Consider the following 15,720-nt stretch of genomic DNA (forward strand, 5'->3'; position numbering starts at 1 on the left):
GAGGAATAACAAAGACGGACTGAAATTATTCAGTTTATTGCAAAAATATGAACTTTTAAAACGAATTCTTTTCAGGAATGAATAAATAAATATAATATGTTAAAACAATTTTAGGTACATAGGGAATTAAAGAGTATAAATAGTTAAAAGATTATAAAGCATTTTATTTTATTTTCATATTCTCCTAACCTCAAATTTGGCACAACGCCAACAGCTGTTGATATGTTTGGCCGCTCTTTCCCGCGTCTTGCCAACCGACCTACTAACTGCCCCTGGGAAAACGATTTCATCCGATCAAAAAAATAGTGCGAAATGCGTATTGGCAATTTCCAAGCAATAGTTAAGTTATTCGTATAATATAAGAGTGATTTTTTCAAAGTAAGAGTAAATTAATTGACGTTTTCTTTATTTCTTGTGCCTTGTCTTTAAATACAGAAACACAAAAGCGTCAACGCGCACCTGCTATTCTCTTGAATTGAATACAATCTGTTTCCCGCCAATTAATACTCATTCTGGTGTAGGCCACGACAACTTCGTAGTACGCTTGAATAGTCATCATAATATTGTGCAGTTTATTAATTATTTGGATTAATTTCGTGTTTAAAAATAATTCTAACATGTCAGTTTATCATCGTTCTACTGCAAAAAGTCGAATTCTGCAAGAATATCGTGAACGTGAAGAAGAAATTTCAGCGGCATTGTCAAGGTGAGTCGTAGTAGTTGTACACACGCTGCTTTCGACATAAACATTGTAGTACGCATGTACACACAAATTTGTAACATCGTTTACGCAAAGGTCAATTGAACTTTTTTCAAATGTTTGGTGTATATCAACTCTTAACATCTGTATGTATCATATTGTTTGGGAGAATACGGTCATGCTGGTGTTTTTTCTCCAAAATCGGTTCATAAAAATCCGGCTTGGTCAGAGAAGGAAGTCACATGGCGTGGAATGAAAACAAAGGGCAGATAATCTTGCTCGGCCACGCCATGCTGTCAGCTGACTCTAGAATATGTCAAACAAATGTTGTTTTGAAGGGTGTTTTATGTGACATTGAAAATATTCATAGTTGATATTTATTGTTTAGCGCATAATGTTGTTAGAGTGGCATGATTTTGCCTAAAATTGAATGAAACGTAGGGGAAAAAAAGTTGGCTGGGTGCCAAATCCGTATCAGCTGAGCATAACTGCCAAAAGTTGTTACATAACTTACCATATTGATCAACTTGATTACCGACTAGGTCAAAATGATAAAGAACATAACAATAAATAAACAACATTTTATTTATAAACATTATTTTAGGGAAGGTTTATTTACTTGTAGGTCATTTGATATGTTGACAATATTGTTCGGGTTTTATACTTATATCAGTTCATACAGTGTGTGTCATGTCCTCACCGTGACCTATATTTCATAGGTGATATTTTATAGACTGTTTGAAGGCAGCTGTAAAATGTCAGCATTCTCAATAAATAGGAGTAATCTGAAACATGAATAAATTCAGAAAAAAATAATGGTTACTCATGTCATTATTAAGTTTATGCTTACTCATTCTCATCATAAGACATAAGGGAATGACCATTAGCAATTAACATATTTCATTAAAAATGCCAAGGCATGTGTGAGTTTTTTTCTTCAGTGAGAGCAATAATTTAAATTTGTGGAAGAGCTGTTACGAAATAAATGTCATTGCAATGCTGGTATATTGGCAAGGAGCCAAGTCCCGCCTCATCTGTCTGCTGGCTCCTAGATCAATATACTTGTATTGAACTGTTAGCATTCCAAGACTCTTATAAGTTTCATAGCTGCTGCTGATTATTTAAGGTATCAGTGACACATAATTGAGCTAATTTTGAATGTACACAGAAGTAGAAACTATTACAACTATTGTATAATATTTCATGTATCTGGTATATACAGGGTTCTCAATAAGTTTAGGTTTAACCGTCTCAAATGGTAAAGTAACCGACCAGCTTCTACTTATTCTACTGAAAATTCATTTAGTTTTCCAAATTTGAACCGGCCCTATTGCCATTTGAACCGTCCATTTTGGCCGGCAGCCAGTTCTTATTGAGAACACTGTATATATTGTAATGACAATACTGAAAAGTATTATTTAAATTTTTCACTGTCTCACCGTTAGTAAATTTTCAGTGTTAGTAAATTTTCATTCAACACTGATAAATTTCTCTTATTTCAGGCAAATTAGTCACAAAAATGGTGTTGAAGGTGAGAAACGTCTACGTAGGGCCATTGCCAACAGCAATGAAAGGCGTAGAATGCAGAGCATAAATCATGGTTTCCAGTTACTGAGGACCCTTCTACCACACAGTGAGGGTGAAAAACTTAGCAAGGTACTTGTGAATCTCTTATGTAGGTGTATTTTGTATGTATGGTACATTTTTGTAGCTAATACATACACATATTTTAACATTGTGTTGTTGTGTTTTTCTGTTTGTTCAATTTTCTTTTTCCTGTCAATTTCTGAAGGATTACCTAACAGTAATATTATTTTCTGTCCATGAAAGACCTTTTCCTTTGGTTAAAGATGGTTGTTTTGTTGCTATATTGTATAATTCCACCTTGAGTGGCAGACCTATTGTTCTTCTGGAATTCAGAGTCTGCACCAGTTTGAACTGATGGCATTATGCCAAATTCATCACCCTGCATATAATAAAGTTGTATGATTGACATCGCTTATTCATTTGTAAATAGTGTGTCTAGACCACACAGTGAAAATGGTGTTCTAGATGCAATTAAAGCATCAAAACCAATTGTATTAATTTGCTGTTATAAAAATCCTCTTTTAACAGGTATCCATTCATAAACAGAAGCATAACACTCTTTAGTTTTGCTACTGGTGAACCTTAAGTGTTCATATGCTTTGACGACTTCATTTGAAGCTAATGAGGCCTACTGTGTCTCTTTCATTGATCACTGAACAAAAATACAACTCGTAACAGTTGTTTCATTGACAAATGTAGCTAATTACAATTTACTCTACCAACATTGTAACAGTATATGGTAGTATTTCTTTGATAAAAGATGTTTGATGGGTTATTTTATCCTTACCCGTGTAAGCCTTAGGTAAACAGTTGACTGGGTAACTAGAGCATCGGCACTCCTACATTCCATTGCCGTGAGAGAGTTAATACGCCTTGAGTTATCATGGAAAGTGATTTAGGAATTCAAGTGCTCCAATGTGTGCAGAAAAAGAGAATTCTATTCCATTCTCAATTTATTTGAGATTGATAGTCCTGTTTCCTCAAAGACTGAATATAGTATTCATATAATGAGAGAGTGGGAAAATTAGTATTTTTCAAGCTCAGGATTAATTTTGAAATCAGGATTGAGAACTTTTTACTTCGTACAATTGTACAGTTATGAAGATAATTTTTTTGCTAGGACACATGCATCAAGATCAGTAGGAAGTTCTTTGAAATAAATATTATAAATGACTTTGAAATAAATTCAAAAGTGGTCTAAGCCCCTTTACCCTGCTTTGAACATGAATCCCTCATAATCAAACAGACCCCCAGCTTTTTTTTATAACTGACACTTGTCAGCTGTTGGAACCTCTTCAAAATAAAATGTGACTTTCCCAAAACTGGGAGTACTAGTAATTAACAAAGAAAATCTACAAATGGTGTTTAATTATTTTGAAATAGATCTAATTTGTTCACAGAATTTATTACTTAATGTCTTATCATATATGCTTGGATGTCAAGACTAAACCACACTTTTTTTTACCTCATAATAATATCACTGATTAACATAATGTTGAACCGTCGGAGTAAATTCAGTAAGCCTGTTCTACCTTGTCAGAAAGGAAATCCATTAAAAAACCTCATGTCAATGAAATTTTTGTGGTCACTGAGCAGAGAGAGATTTATGTAGCTGACATAAAACTATTTTGAATCCAATATTAGGAATTTTGATACAGATAGTAAGGTCTGTCAACTGAGCTTGAAAATATACACATATATTCTTCTTGATAATATTTATTACTTGATTTGGAATTCAAAAATGTGATTCACGCAAAACATAAATGTTAAGAAAACATTTGCTCTTTCTGATGCTTTACAATAAAACCATATAAAAGTTCATGCACTGGTATAACCTACAAAAATAATAGCATTATAAATAATCATTAATGGACTTGAATATGCACGCTTGGCATAATATTATAGTTAGTTGCAAATAAACATCACAATGTTATTATTAATTATACATATAAATATGATAATGTCATTAATTTATTAAAACAGTTATTTTTAATTGTTTGAAATACTGATAGTTCGTTGATAAAGTAATTGAGATGTAGTCTATTTGAAGAAACTGTCTCTACAATCTTTATTTATACAATGACTGCTGGATGACCACTGGTCAAATGTCTGTTGATAGGTAGTGAACTACTGACCACTGTATAATACACAAGGTCATGTCTCACAAGTTTGACCACAAACAAAATTGTGTATTATTTAATGAATTGTAGGACTTCTATTCGACTAACATGTTGTGTTTTTTCACATAACTGATTGAAGTTTGTCATTTAATGTCATAGTATGTTACCTATAGTATAATGAAAGTCATTTGGAACCCTAAACAAGAGAAATGGTGATTAAGATATCTTTGTGTTTTTTTATTCACACCAGTTAATAAAAACTTTCAATAAAGATTTTGATTTAATTTTTTTGCAAAGAGCTAATGCACGGACATTTTACTAGTACATCTGAAAGTCAGATATACATACATACAGTGAAGTATGGAGTACTTCCATTTTATTTATAACTTTAAGCATGAAAAATAATGAAATTCATGTCACCCTCATGAACTTGTTGAAAACTACAATTTTGAAGAATATTATTATTAAAATATAAAAGTAATCATATCATTCTGTCCTCAACCAATTAATGATAGTTGTGATTAAGTGCAACATGATGGCTGTATAATAGTTATTAGTTGATCTCCATTTTTGCCATTGATGGAGATGTTGGGTTGAACAGTTTTTAGCCACTGGATCCTGAAATTTGTCCTGAAGAATTATATTTCTAATTTTCATGGAGACCAAAAATCACTCACACAAAATGTGTACATCCTCATTCAATTACGCAATGGACCTTCTATAATTATGAGAATGATAATATTTCTATAACCAGTGATTGGTTTATTACTACAATTCAGCCCTATCAAATGTGCTCTTTCCTACTGGCACCCTGTCCCTCTTCTGCAGTACCCAGTCCTTTTAAAAAAAAAAAAAACTTGCTGAAACCCCAGAGTTAATAAAATTCATGTGAAAATGTCTTAGGTATCTCCAGTCTCTGCTCAGATTGTTAGATACATATAGATGAAAACATGAGATAAATAAGGTCAACTGATGTGAGTTAGGGTCATAAACCTTTGCCCTACTCAGGCTTCATCTGTGTACATTAATGTTTGTAAACATTGTTCTTTTCATAGAATGAAAACAAGTGATGTATACTTTCCGTTAGTAAAATGATTCATATCCTTCCAGTATTATTGAAAACTGGGCCTGCATGCTGCTGGCAAATGAATTATTTATGGCCATTAGTTCGGATGGTGATTGAGGGTGAGGCAGCTATTGACTCTTGTTATTGCTGCTTAGTTTGACATTTGATGTCTTGTTAAAGCTGCACTCTCACAGATTTACCGTTTTGACAAAAAAAAAAAAAAATCTTGTCTTGGAATGAGCCAATTTTTGGGTAAATATCTGCAAATTAGTGATATATGACTGCTGACAAAAGGTCAGATTTAAGATTTTCATATTTCTGTTCGAAAATTAATGTTTTATGTCTTAAACCGTTACTAACGGTTTAAGGAAAATGCATAAAACATCATTTTTGTAACTTAGATATGAAAATCTGCGCTCTGAATTTTTGTCAGCAAACTTATATCACTTGTTTTCATGCATTTTCGAATAAAATGGCTCATTCCAAGAATTTTTTTTAAAAAGTTGTCAAAACGTTCAATCTGTGAGAGAGCAGCTTTAAGAAAAGACCATGGTTATGTACCTTATCTTTTAAGATCATATTTAGAAGAAAGCAGTTCTGTCTTGCTTTCAGCTGGGATTGTAGATAAAAAAAGGTCATCATATTCATAAAAATCTCCTGTAGATAAATTCCTATAATCCTACCAATTAGTAGAACATGAAATCTATATAAATCAACTGTTTTCTTTTGTATTTCAGGCTGCAATATTACAGCAGACCACCGAGTTTATTCACAACCTTGAACAGGATAATGCAAAGTTGTCCGCACAGAATAACGCATACAAACGTCTCCTTGGAGAAGTGAGTCGAAAATGCAACATCGACTTGGAGCTTGATATATCTCTGTATGGGGGCTCGCCTCCGCTAAAACGTAAAAAACGAGACACAGGTGCGGGTTGATTTCAATATAAATATTGAAAATTACATGTGAATAGATATGACACAAGAAAATGTTTAATAATATATATTGTTTCTCAGATTACCAATTCTAAATTGAGTAGCAAAGCTATTTCTCTGGTTAAAGTTTCTGTTGAAATTGCTGAGCTTTTCTTTTTTACACCTGGCCCCAATATCACTAAAGTACTGAAGACAAATCTCATTCTCAATTCTTTTTACTACATTACATCAGAAGAAATTCAGAGTCATATGAATTTTCTGCTTATAAAATGCATTCTCTTATTTATTGAAAATTAATATAGCCAGAAGTTCTATAATTTTTTCTAAATTACTAATTATTATTACCTGATCAGAAACTTAAAGTTAAGAAAAATGTCATTAAACCATGTTTTATTCAATTGATTTACAGAGTCATCAGATGAAGGTATTACTGCTGACTATGAGGATTTCAAGCATGAGGACATTCGGCGTGAAGTGGGTCTGCTCCGCCAGCAGCTAGACAAAGAGAGGCAGCGTCGCATGTACCTGGAGCTACACGCCAATAGGCACTACACCACACCTGAGAGTGTACAACCACTGACAACGCCAGTGGAGCCGCCGCCACTGACCACACCTGTGGAGCCACCAGTGCCCACTCCCCTACCACCGCTCCAGCCGGTTATAGAAAAGGTAAGTTGATAGTTGAAGCTTTAGCAATTATTGTACACTAAATAAAAACATGATTGAATTTATTTTGTACTATGTATAAATATAACAATATTTCATAAGGATTGTAATGAAAACCTGCAGTAGTGCAAAACTTGTCCGGGTCATTATTACTTGAAGAACAGAGAATATCAGCTTTCGTTGCTTTGCACGCAAACACCTTACTTTATAAACTATTCAGTTTTTGCCAAAGGGATTATTTTTGCATATCTCCCACCATTGGTATGTTAAATATTTTAAATGTGATACCATAACAAGGAAGTAGTTGGTTTGGGTCAAATGATTTATTATGACTTTGAAATACATATGAATTTTCAAACAGCGATAATCCCAGCTTTATCAGTCTGGTGTCATTTTTTTCAAGTGAAGCATTAACTGTCTCCAAACCAAATGAAAGACTAATATTTACTTTTACGTGATGGCGTATAATGAAACGTGGGAATGTTTGCGTGTTGGTTTCCTCTTATTTCTTGTCCATTTGGCCATGTTTGTTTTCCACTTAATTCGTTGTTTGATAAAAGACAAGTTAATGGTACATTATAAATATCAAGTATTCCCGTAACCTAAATTGAACTCTACTGCGTAGTGTAAATTTTCTCACATTTTAGACCATAGTATTTGGCATAGGCAATGTATTGAAAATGCAGGTTAACTATATCATACAAAACATAGCCTAAGGTCACTGGAATGATCACATTCTTAATAAAATTGGAGATCAAGTACTATGAAGGATCCTTTTTGCATTTTGGAATGGCAAATATCCAATAGCTCCATAGCTGGTATTATGTATTTTTGGCAGACTTGGTATGAGAAGATTAAATCAAGGCTTTCATGAAGTCCATACAGTATTCAATTATTTGATAGTGTGTTGTCTATTACAGATCATTGGGTCTGAAATTGTTAAATATGGTGTGAACTAATTGGTATAAATATAACCCAGTTGTTAAATAGGCAGAAAATAATTAGTAAACTTTGTCACTGGTATTAAATGAACTAACTTGTCAATCATTCTAGAGGTAATTTGATAACAGTTGGCAGCATTGATGTTTGTTTTAAAAGTTAAATAATCACTCATCCTGAAAATCTGACACAAAATTGGCGATTCCAATTACTTGTCAGATTGACAACATCTGTAATGCACTTTTTTCAATAAGGGAGAAATGTGTGTTGAATTGGAATGAATAGATGTAACAAGCAGTGAATTAAAGCACTGTAATGTATATGCTTATAAGTATTAAACTGTAGCACATCCATTCACCTATTCTCTATATTTCAGCCTGTTGAAGATTGCAACCCAGAGCCTATGTCCGTGTACCCACCCGTCCAGGTGGAACAAGAGCCCGACCATCGTGTGCCAGGTTCCCCCAAACACAAGCCAGATGCCCAAGGCTTAAACACCCATTTCCGTAGCTACCTGGAGACTCTCTCTGAGGCTGCCCGTCTCGTGGAAAGCAAAACGGATGAGCCCGCCAAGCCCCCATGCTCCAAGGCCCTTGCTGCTGTTACCACAGACCATGCACAGCTACAGTTTTATGCTCCACATGGTACAGACAGTGAAGATAACACATATATCACCAGTGACCAAGAAGACTTGCACTCAGAATGCTCTGGTAGAGACTCGCCCTCAGCTCATAGCTATGTAAGACTTCAGAGTGCACACTGTCTGAGAGTGCAACCAGTGTCAGCGCCACAATTGACTTCACCAAAACTTCTTCTTTCCAATTCAAACTATTCTGAAAAGTACCCAGCAGTTGCAAATGTTCTACAAGGGAATTCACCGCAAGTTCAAATGTATTACAGACCAGGAGTTATTGTGCAGAAATCGTAGTGTCAACTAGCGCCAGAATCACTCCTGATCATTTATCATGTTCCATATCACATCTATTTATTACTGTAACAGTTATTCACAATTATTCGTTTGTACTTGTATAAAGACTTCATTACTTCAAACATTGCATATATATTTCACTGCCAATTTCCGTATGATCACAGTGCTATTTTCATGCATCATAATTACTTGATTCCAATTTGTTTCGTCCTTCTGTTTGTTTGTAAAGATGAATAATCTGTTGGAAGTATTGTTTCTTAGAATTAGGATCTTGACTCCCTGACATGTTTCTGTAGATTTGATAAAAAATTTAAACAAAGTTAATTTGAAGAGAAATACTTTCTGGAATAGTTTTGTATATAGTTACATTTATAAGTTTGAAATGATTGTTAAAGCTTACATTGTGTGATTTGTTACAAAGATGTATAAATGTCATTTTTATTCATTTCATTTAATTGATGCTCAATATATGTTACCTTTTGTACATAAACATTGACTATAGAGGAGTTCTCACATTGGTGTATGTGTACACACCACTTACAGACACATTCTTAAAAAAACGAACCTTGATATTCAATGACAAATAGAGAAAAAAATATGCAAAGTCAAGATTCATATGATAATGAGCCATTTATGATAAAAAAAACTCTGTTTTTACAAGTAACATCAGAGGTAAGGATTCTTTTGAAGAAAGAATTAAGAAGTTTTATGAATACCGGCGCTGGTACATTAGCACTAACTCCAGTAAGCCTTTTCACAGTTTTGTTTTAGATAATAAACTGAGAAACAGTAAACTAAACTGATACGGCTGTGAAATGCTGTAAGTCATGTGTGTAATATTTGCGTTATCATAATGAAGACTGTTCAATGTGTACTTCTTTTTTCAATGCAGTGGCATATTAGAAATCAAAATGAAAACTCGATAATTACGTTATGAAAATATTTCTGCCTTTGTGGCCAACGTTTATCATGTTTCATATTTGAAAATCAAATTAATATCTTACTGTAATTAAAGAATTATAAACTACTGTAAGATAACAATAGAAACATTACAGCTGTACTTAATATTATTTTTGTGTGTAAGTGATGGAAGTTTTCTTTATTACTTGTCATTGTTTTATTACGGGTTTTGAATTCGAGACAATGCGAAGCAATGCAAAGTGTACAGTATATGTTTTAACTTTAGCTTTGGTTTGTGATCAAATGCAGGTCTATAATTAGTAAATGTTGTAAAAATGACCAGCTCCTAATATGGTTTTATATCAGTCATATTTGAAAACGAGAATAGACATGGATGCAATGAATAAGTGTCAATTAAATGTGGGTGATTGTGCACTTCTTTTTTATCATAATTCATTTCATACCTGTCATATTATTGTTTTTACTGCCCATAGGCAATATATAATACGCAAAGTACCTGACCATGGTTGGGCATTAGCAAAGACTCTGCCCATGGGTAACTGGGCATAAAAATATTTCTGTAGGCATTCAGTCTGAGCAGCATTTGTCAACTTCCATAGGGCATTTTATATGAACTTCTTCTACCACTGCGTACTTACAGGCAGCAGACCATTCTTGTACCAATAACACAATCTATTGACATTTAATTTCACATGACCTGTTCACTATCATATATCATCATGGTCAGGAGCTTTCTGTACTTGAGTAATCGTTACATTCATGTGATATATGTGCTATAATCATCCGACCAGTCACCCAAAATGATTTTATTATCATTCATGTGTAAATATAAACATTCATCATACTCTATTTATAAAGAATTATTGTTATATTTTATTCCTGTGTATAATGTAGTGTATTGTCTGTACGCCCTTAAACTCTTGCGTAGAACCTTTTTTCTTTCTTTAACAGTAGAATTACATTGCTTAGAATTGTAAAGATCTTTGTGCTAGAACTCCTAATAATGACAATAGAATACTATTATAGCATGAACTGAATTGAACCATGATTTATTCATCGGTTGTTACAATTGTAAGGTACATTGTTGTTTATTAGAATTCAATTGTCAAAGCAAAATTAATGCCCCAATCGGACAGCCATTGGAAAGACATCTTTACTTTCTAAGCTCTGTGAAACACTTTGTATATTTATAGGCTGCTTTCACAGGAATTAATAAAATCCACAGACTGCCAAAACATGTGCGAGTCTTGGGTTAACAAGTATATATATATTTAAATGTGTGTTGAGCAAATGTTTCCTACAGTAGTTGTACCGTTAACTATTAAATGCCTTTCTTTGACAAAATGTGTTCCATCAAAAAGGCTATTTTGGTACTTCTCCCGTATGTGAAGGTCAGTATTTAAAGGTCGTTGCACATCCGAACACGTTGAATGTCAGAGGATGGGTTGTACAGCTGTTTGTCAGACATAGTGCTATTTGAGATGAAAAAAGCATGACTTCTAGATGCTAGCAGCACTGATTTCTTTTCAATTTCATTTACTGAATTATTTTATTAACATTTTGCTTCATATGAGAATGTTTAGAATAATTTTAAAAGAAAAAGTTGTTAATTGAACTCGGTGATTGTTATAATTTGTAAGGGATGCTTTTATCATGATCAAACATAATATGAGATGCTTCAGTAACTGTATGGGTTGCTATGTATACTAAAGAATAAACGTTGTGAATATGACATTTATAGAAGTGTTTTGTGTTACTTTAAATCGTTCACCTATAAAGTTGTATTTTAAACCTCCCGTAAACTGTGTTGAACATGTGTGAGATTTTTATGAATGGTGCGCTGATAGAGTAGTTACTTAAAACCTACGTAAATGGTATTCACTATTGAGCGACTTTTATTAATGAACATGGTTTATGTATATGGGATTGCCTCTAAGATATGGTCGTGTTTGAATAAACTTAAAAGGAGCAGCATATGTCAAGGTTTCAAGTGAATTATAGATCTTATTATCAAGGCAAACGACCATATCGTATGTCAATGACGAAAATGCATTTGTCGGGTTTCTTCACATGAATGAAAGATCATTCAAAACCATGGGTCTATTTTGGTTGAAATGGTATAAGCATTTTCCTGATGCATTATTTACATTCGTTATAGAAATTATAGACCTTATATCAGCAATTTCGTCTGAGATATATACGTTGCCCACCAAACTGCTCGTCGCCGACTTGTTTAATTAAGACCATCCTGCGCAATGGAGCAAGAGAAGTACTTGACAATTATATACTGAATATGTACCAACGGAATAGAATACCAATATACTTATTTGAACATGTCCAACGTTATTTATATGAACACATTTCGAAATCAAGAAGTACCACACACGCACTCGTGGAAACGCAATAAGCATGTATGCCATTTATCAAAATCTGTCTCAAGTATTTACTTTTCAATGTGCGTAATGACTTCTTTATCTATTTGAACACATACAACATACTATGAAAATAATGAGTTCGTTCCATGAGCGGATTTGGGCACCGGTGTTTAATAAGTTACAATTTTACGCATTCTCTTACAACCAGGCCTTCCCGTGACCTGATGGGGATAAATATTGTCTGGAGAAAATGTATTTGTTTCGTCTGCATTGATTCCCGCCTTGGCTACTTGCCAAGGACGTGTGTGGCAAACTACAATCTGCGCATTCCTACGTCGCATAAACTGCTCATGTATTGCGCCTCGTCGAAGAAAATATATTGTGTGAAATTAACATTTTGTCGTCTGCTGATCTGTTTCCTGTTGCTTCGAGTCATTGTATAGAAACATCAGAAATTGAGATGTGTGATAATGCATTTATCTCTTTCCAATTTGTCTCGCGTCGATCGATTGGAATCGTGGAAACTGGGGCGCCCGGTTCCTGCCACGCAGAACATCCTCGCGCGTGGGCGTCTAGCCCGACGTCTGACTGCTTATAATGTTCCTATCAATGTGTCATAGTCACAAAATGAGTCTGAACTTTTATTTCGTTATAAAAGTATATTGTACAGACGTCTAGATGCAATGAAGATGTTATAGCGAACACAGCCGCAGTTCCGGTGCAAAATATCAGTGTTAAAACTGTTTCACTGTATGACTGAATTTATCAAAAAGATGTCTTAGTTCCCGAGTATATGGAATCAGTAGTAAACACTAGTATGTCTTAGTTCCCGAGTATATGGACTCCGTAGTAAACACTAGTATGTCTTAGTTCCCGAGTATATGGAATCAGTAGTAAACACAAGTATGACTTAGTTCCCGAGTATATGGAATCAGTAGTAAACACTAGTATGTCTTAGTTCCCGAGTAGATGGAGTCACTAGTAAACACTAGTGCGTCTAGTACGAATTAGTTAATATGTATTTGGAGTCAGTAGTAAACACTAGTATGTCTTAGTTCCCGAGTATATTAATACAATAGTAAACTATGTCTTAGTTCCCGAGTATATGGAATCAGTAGTAAACTATGTCTTAGTTCCCGAGTATATGGAATCAGTAGTAAACACTAGTATTTCTTAGTTCCAGAGTATATAGATACAGTAGTAAACTATGTCTTTGTTCCCGAGTATATGGAATCAGTAGTAAACTATGTCTTAGTTCCCGAGTATATGGAATCAGCAGTAAACACTAGTATTTCTTAGTTCCAGAGTATATAGATACAGTAGTAAACTATGTCTTTGTTCCCGAGTATATGGAGTCACTAGTAAACACTAGTGCGTCTAGTACGACTTAGTTACTATGTATATGGAGTCAGTAGTGTCTTAGTTCCCGAGTATGTAGAGTCACTAGTATGTCTTAGTGCCCGAGTATATGGATACAGTAGTAAACTATGTCTTAGTTCTCGAGTATATTGATACAGAAGTAAACTATGTCTTAGTTCCCGAGTATATGGAATCACTAGTTAACAATAGTGCGTCTAGTACGACTTAGTTACTATGTATATGGAGTCAGTAGTAAACACTAGTATGTCTTAGTTCCCGAGTAGATTGATACAGTAGTAAATTATGTCTTAGTTCCCGAGTATATGGATACAGTAGTAAACTATGTCTTAGTTCCCGAGTATATGGAATCAGTAGTAAACACAAGTATGTCTTAGTTCCCGAGTATATGGAGTCACTTGTAAACACTAGTGCGTCTTGTATGACTTAGTTACCATGTATATGGAATCAGTAGTAAACACAAGTATGTCTTAGTTCCCGAGTAGATGGGGTCATTAGTAAACACTAGTGCGTCAAGTATGGCTTAATTACCATGTATATGGAGTCAGTAGTAAACACTAGCATGTCTTAGTTCCTGAGTATATGGAGTCACTAGTAAACACTAGTGCGTCTTGTATGACTTAGTTACCATGTATATGGAGTCAGTAGTAAACACTAGCATGTCTTAGTTCCCGAGTAGATGGAGTCATTAGTAAACACTAGTGCGTCAAGTATGGCTTAATTACCATGTATATGGAGTCAGTAGCAAACACTAGTATGTCTTAGTTCCCGAGTATATGGAGTCACTTGTAAACACTAGTGCGTCTTGTATGACTTAGTTACCATGTATATGGAGTCAGTAGTAAACACTAGCATGTCTAAGTTTCCGAGTATATGGAGTCACTTGTAAACACTAGTGCGTCTTGTATGACTTAGTTACCATGTATATGGAGTCAGTAGTAAACACTAGTATGTCTTAGTTCCTGAGTATATGGAGTCACTAGTAAACACTAGTATGTCTTAGTACCCGAGTATGTGGGGTCACTAGTATGTCTTAGTTCAAGAGAATTTTGAGTCACTAGTATGTCTTAAATCCCGAGTATATGGAGTCACTAGTGTCTTAGTTCCCGAGTATGTAGAGTCACTAGTATGACTTAGTTCCCGAGTATATGGCGTCTCTAGTTTGTCTTAGTTCCCGAGTATGTGAAGTCACTAGTATGTCTTAGTTCCGGAGTATGTGGAGTCACTAGTATGTCTTAGTTCCCGAGTATGTGGAGTCACTAGTATGTCTTAGTTCCCGAGTATGTGGAGTCTCTAGTATGTCTTAGTTCCTGGAGTATGTGAAGTATCTATGATGTATTAGTTCACGAGTATATGGAGTCACTAGTATGTCTTAGTTCCCGGGTATATGGAGTCACTAGTATGTCTTAGTTACCGAGGGTGTGGAGGCACTAGCATGACTTAGTTTCGGAGTATGTGGAGTCACTAGTATGACTTAGTTACAGAGTATGTGGAGTCACTTGTATGTCTTAGTTACCGAGTATGTGGAGTCACTAATATGACTTAGTTACCGAGTATGTGGAGTCACTAGTATGACTTAGTTACGTTACGGAGTATGTTGAGTCACTAGTATGACTTAGTTATGTTACGGAGTATGTGGAGTCAATAGTATGTCTTAGTGACCGAGTATGTGGAGTCTCTAGTATGTCTTAGTTACCGACTATGTGGAGTCACTAGTATGACTTAGTTATAGAGTATGTGGAGTCACTTGTATGTCTTAGTTACCGAGTATGTGGAGTCACTAGTATTAATTAGTTACGGAGTAAGTTGAGTCACTAGTATGACTTAGTTACAGAGTATGTGGAGTCACTCGTATGACTAAGTTACGCTACGGAGTATGTGGAGTCAATAGTATGTCTTAGTTACCGAGTATGTGGAGTACCTAGTATGACTTAGTTACGGAGTAAGTGGAGTCACTAGTATGACTTAGTTACGGAGTATGTGGGGTCACTAATATGTCTTAGCTACCGAGTAAGTGGAGACTCTAGTATGAATTAGTTACGGAGTATGTGGAGTCACTAGTATGTCTTAGTTACCGAGTAAGTGGAGTCTCTAGTTTGTATTTGT

The 15,720-nt window shown here is 34.7% G+C and overlaps 1 protein-coding gene across 1 annotated transcript; it reads left to right on the plus strand.

Annotated features, from left to right (window-relative positions):
* Positions 1-528: 528 nt before the first annotated feature.
* On the plus strand, positions 529-11,599 carry LOC128229010 (transcription factor AP-4-like). The gene is made up of 5 exons (XM_052940633.1): positions 529-706; positions 2,203-2,356; positions 6,211-6,400; positions 6,818-7,077; positions 8,390-11,599. The coding sequence occupies exons 1-5, from the start codon at positions 618-620 to the stop codon at positions 8,939-8,941; spliced, it is 1,245 nt and encodes a 414-aa protein (XP_052796593.1). The 5' UTR covers positions 529-617; the 3' UTR covers positions 8,942-11,599.
* Positions 11,600-15,720: the final 4,121 nt, after the last annotated feature.

The sequence above is a fragment of the Mya arenaria genome, chromosome 3 (genome assembly GCF_026914265.1).
Source record: "Mya arenaria isolate MELC-2E11 chromosome 3, ASM2691426v1".
Classification (NCBI taxonomy): domain Eukaryota; kingdom Metazoa; phylum Mollusca; class Bivalvia; order Myida; family Myidae; genus Mya; species Mya arenaria.

What these genes read in the sequence shown, in the direction of transcription:
- LOC128229010 (XM_052940633.1), top strand. Translation starts at nt 618, where the DNA reads ATGTCAGTTTATCATCGTTCTACTGCAAAAAGTCGAATTCTGCAAGAA. An exon ending in AGGGTGAAAAACTTAGCAAG is followed by an intron (nt 2,357 to 6,210) that starts GTACTTGTGAAT and finishes TTTGTATTTCAG; the next exon opens with GCTGCAATATTACAGCAGAC. An exon ending in ACGTAAAAAACGAGACACAG is followed by an intron (nt 6,401 to 6,817) that starts GTGCGGGTTGAT and finishes ATTGATTTACAG; the next exon opens with AGTCATCAGATGAAGGTATT.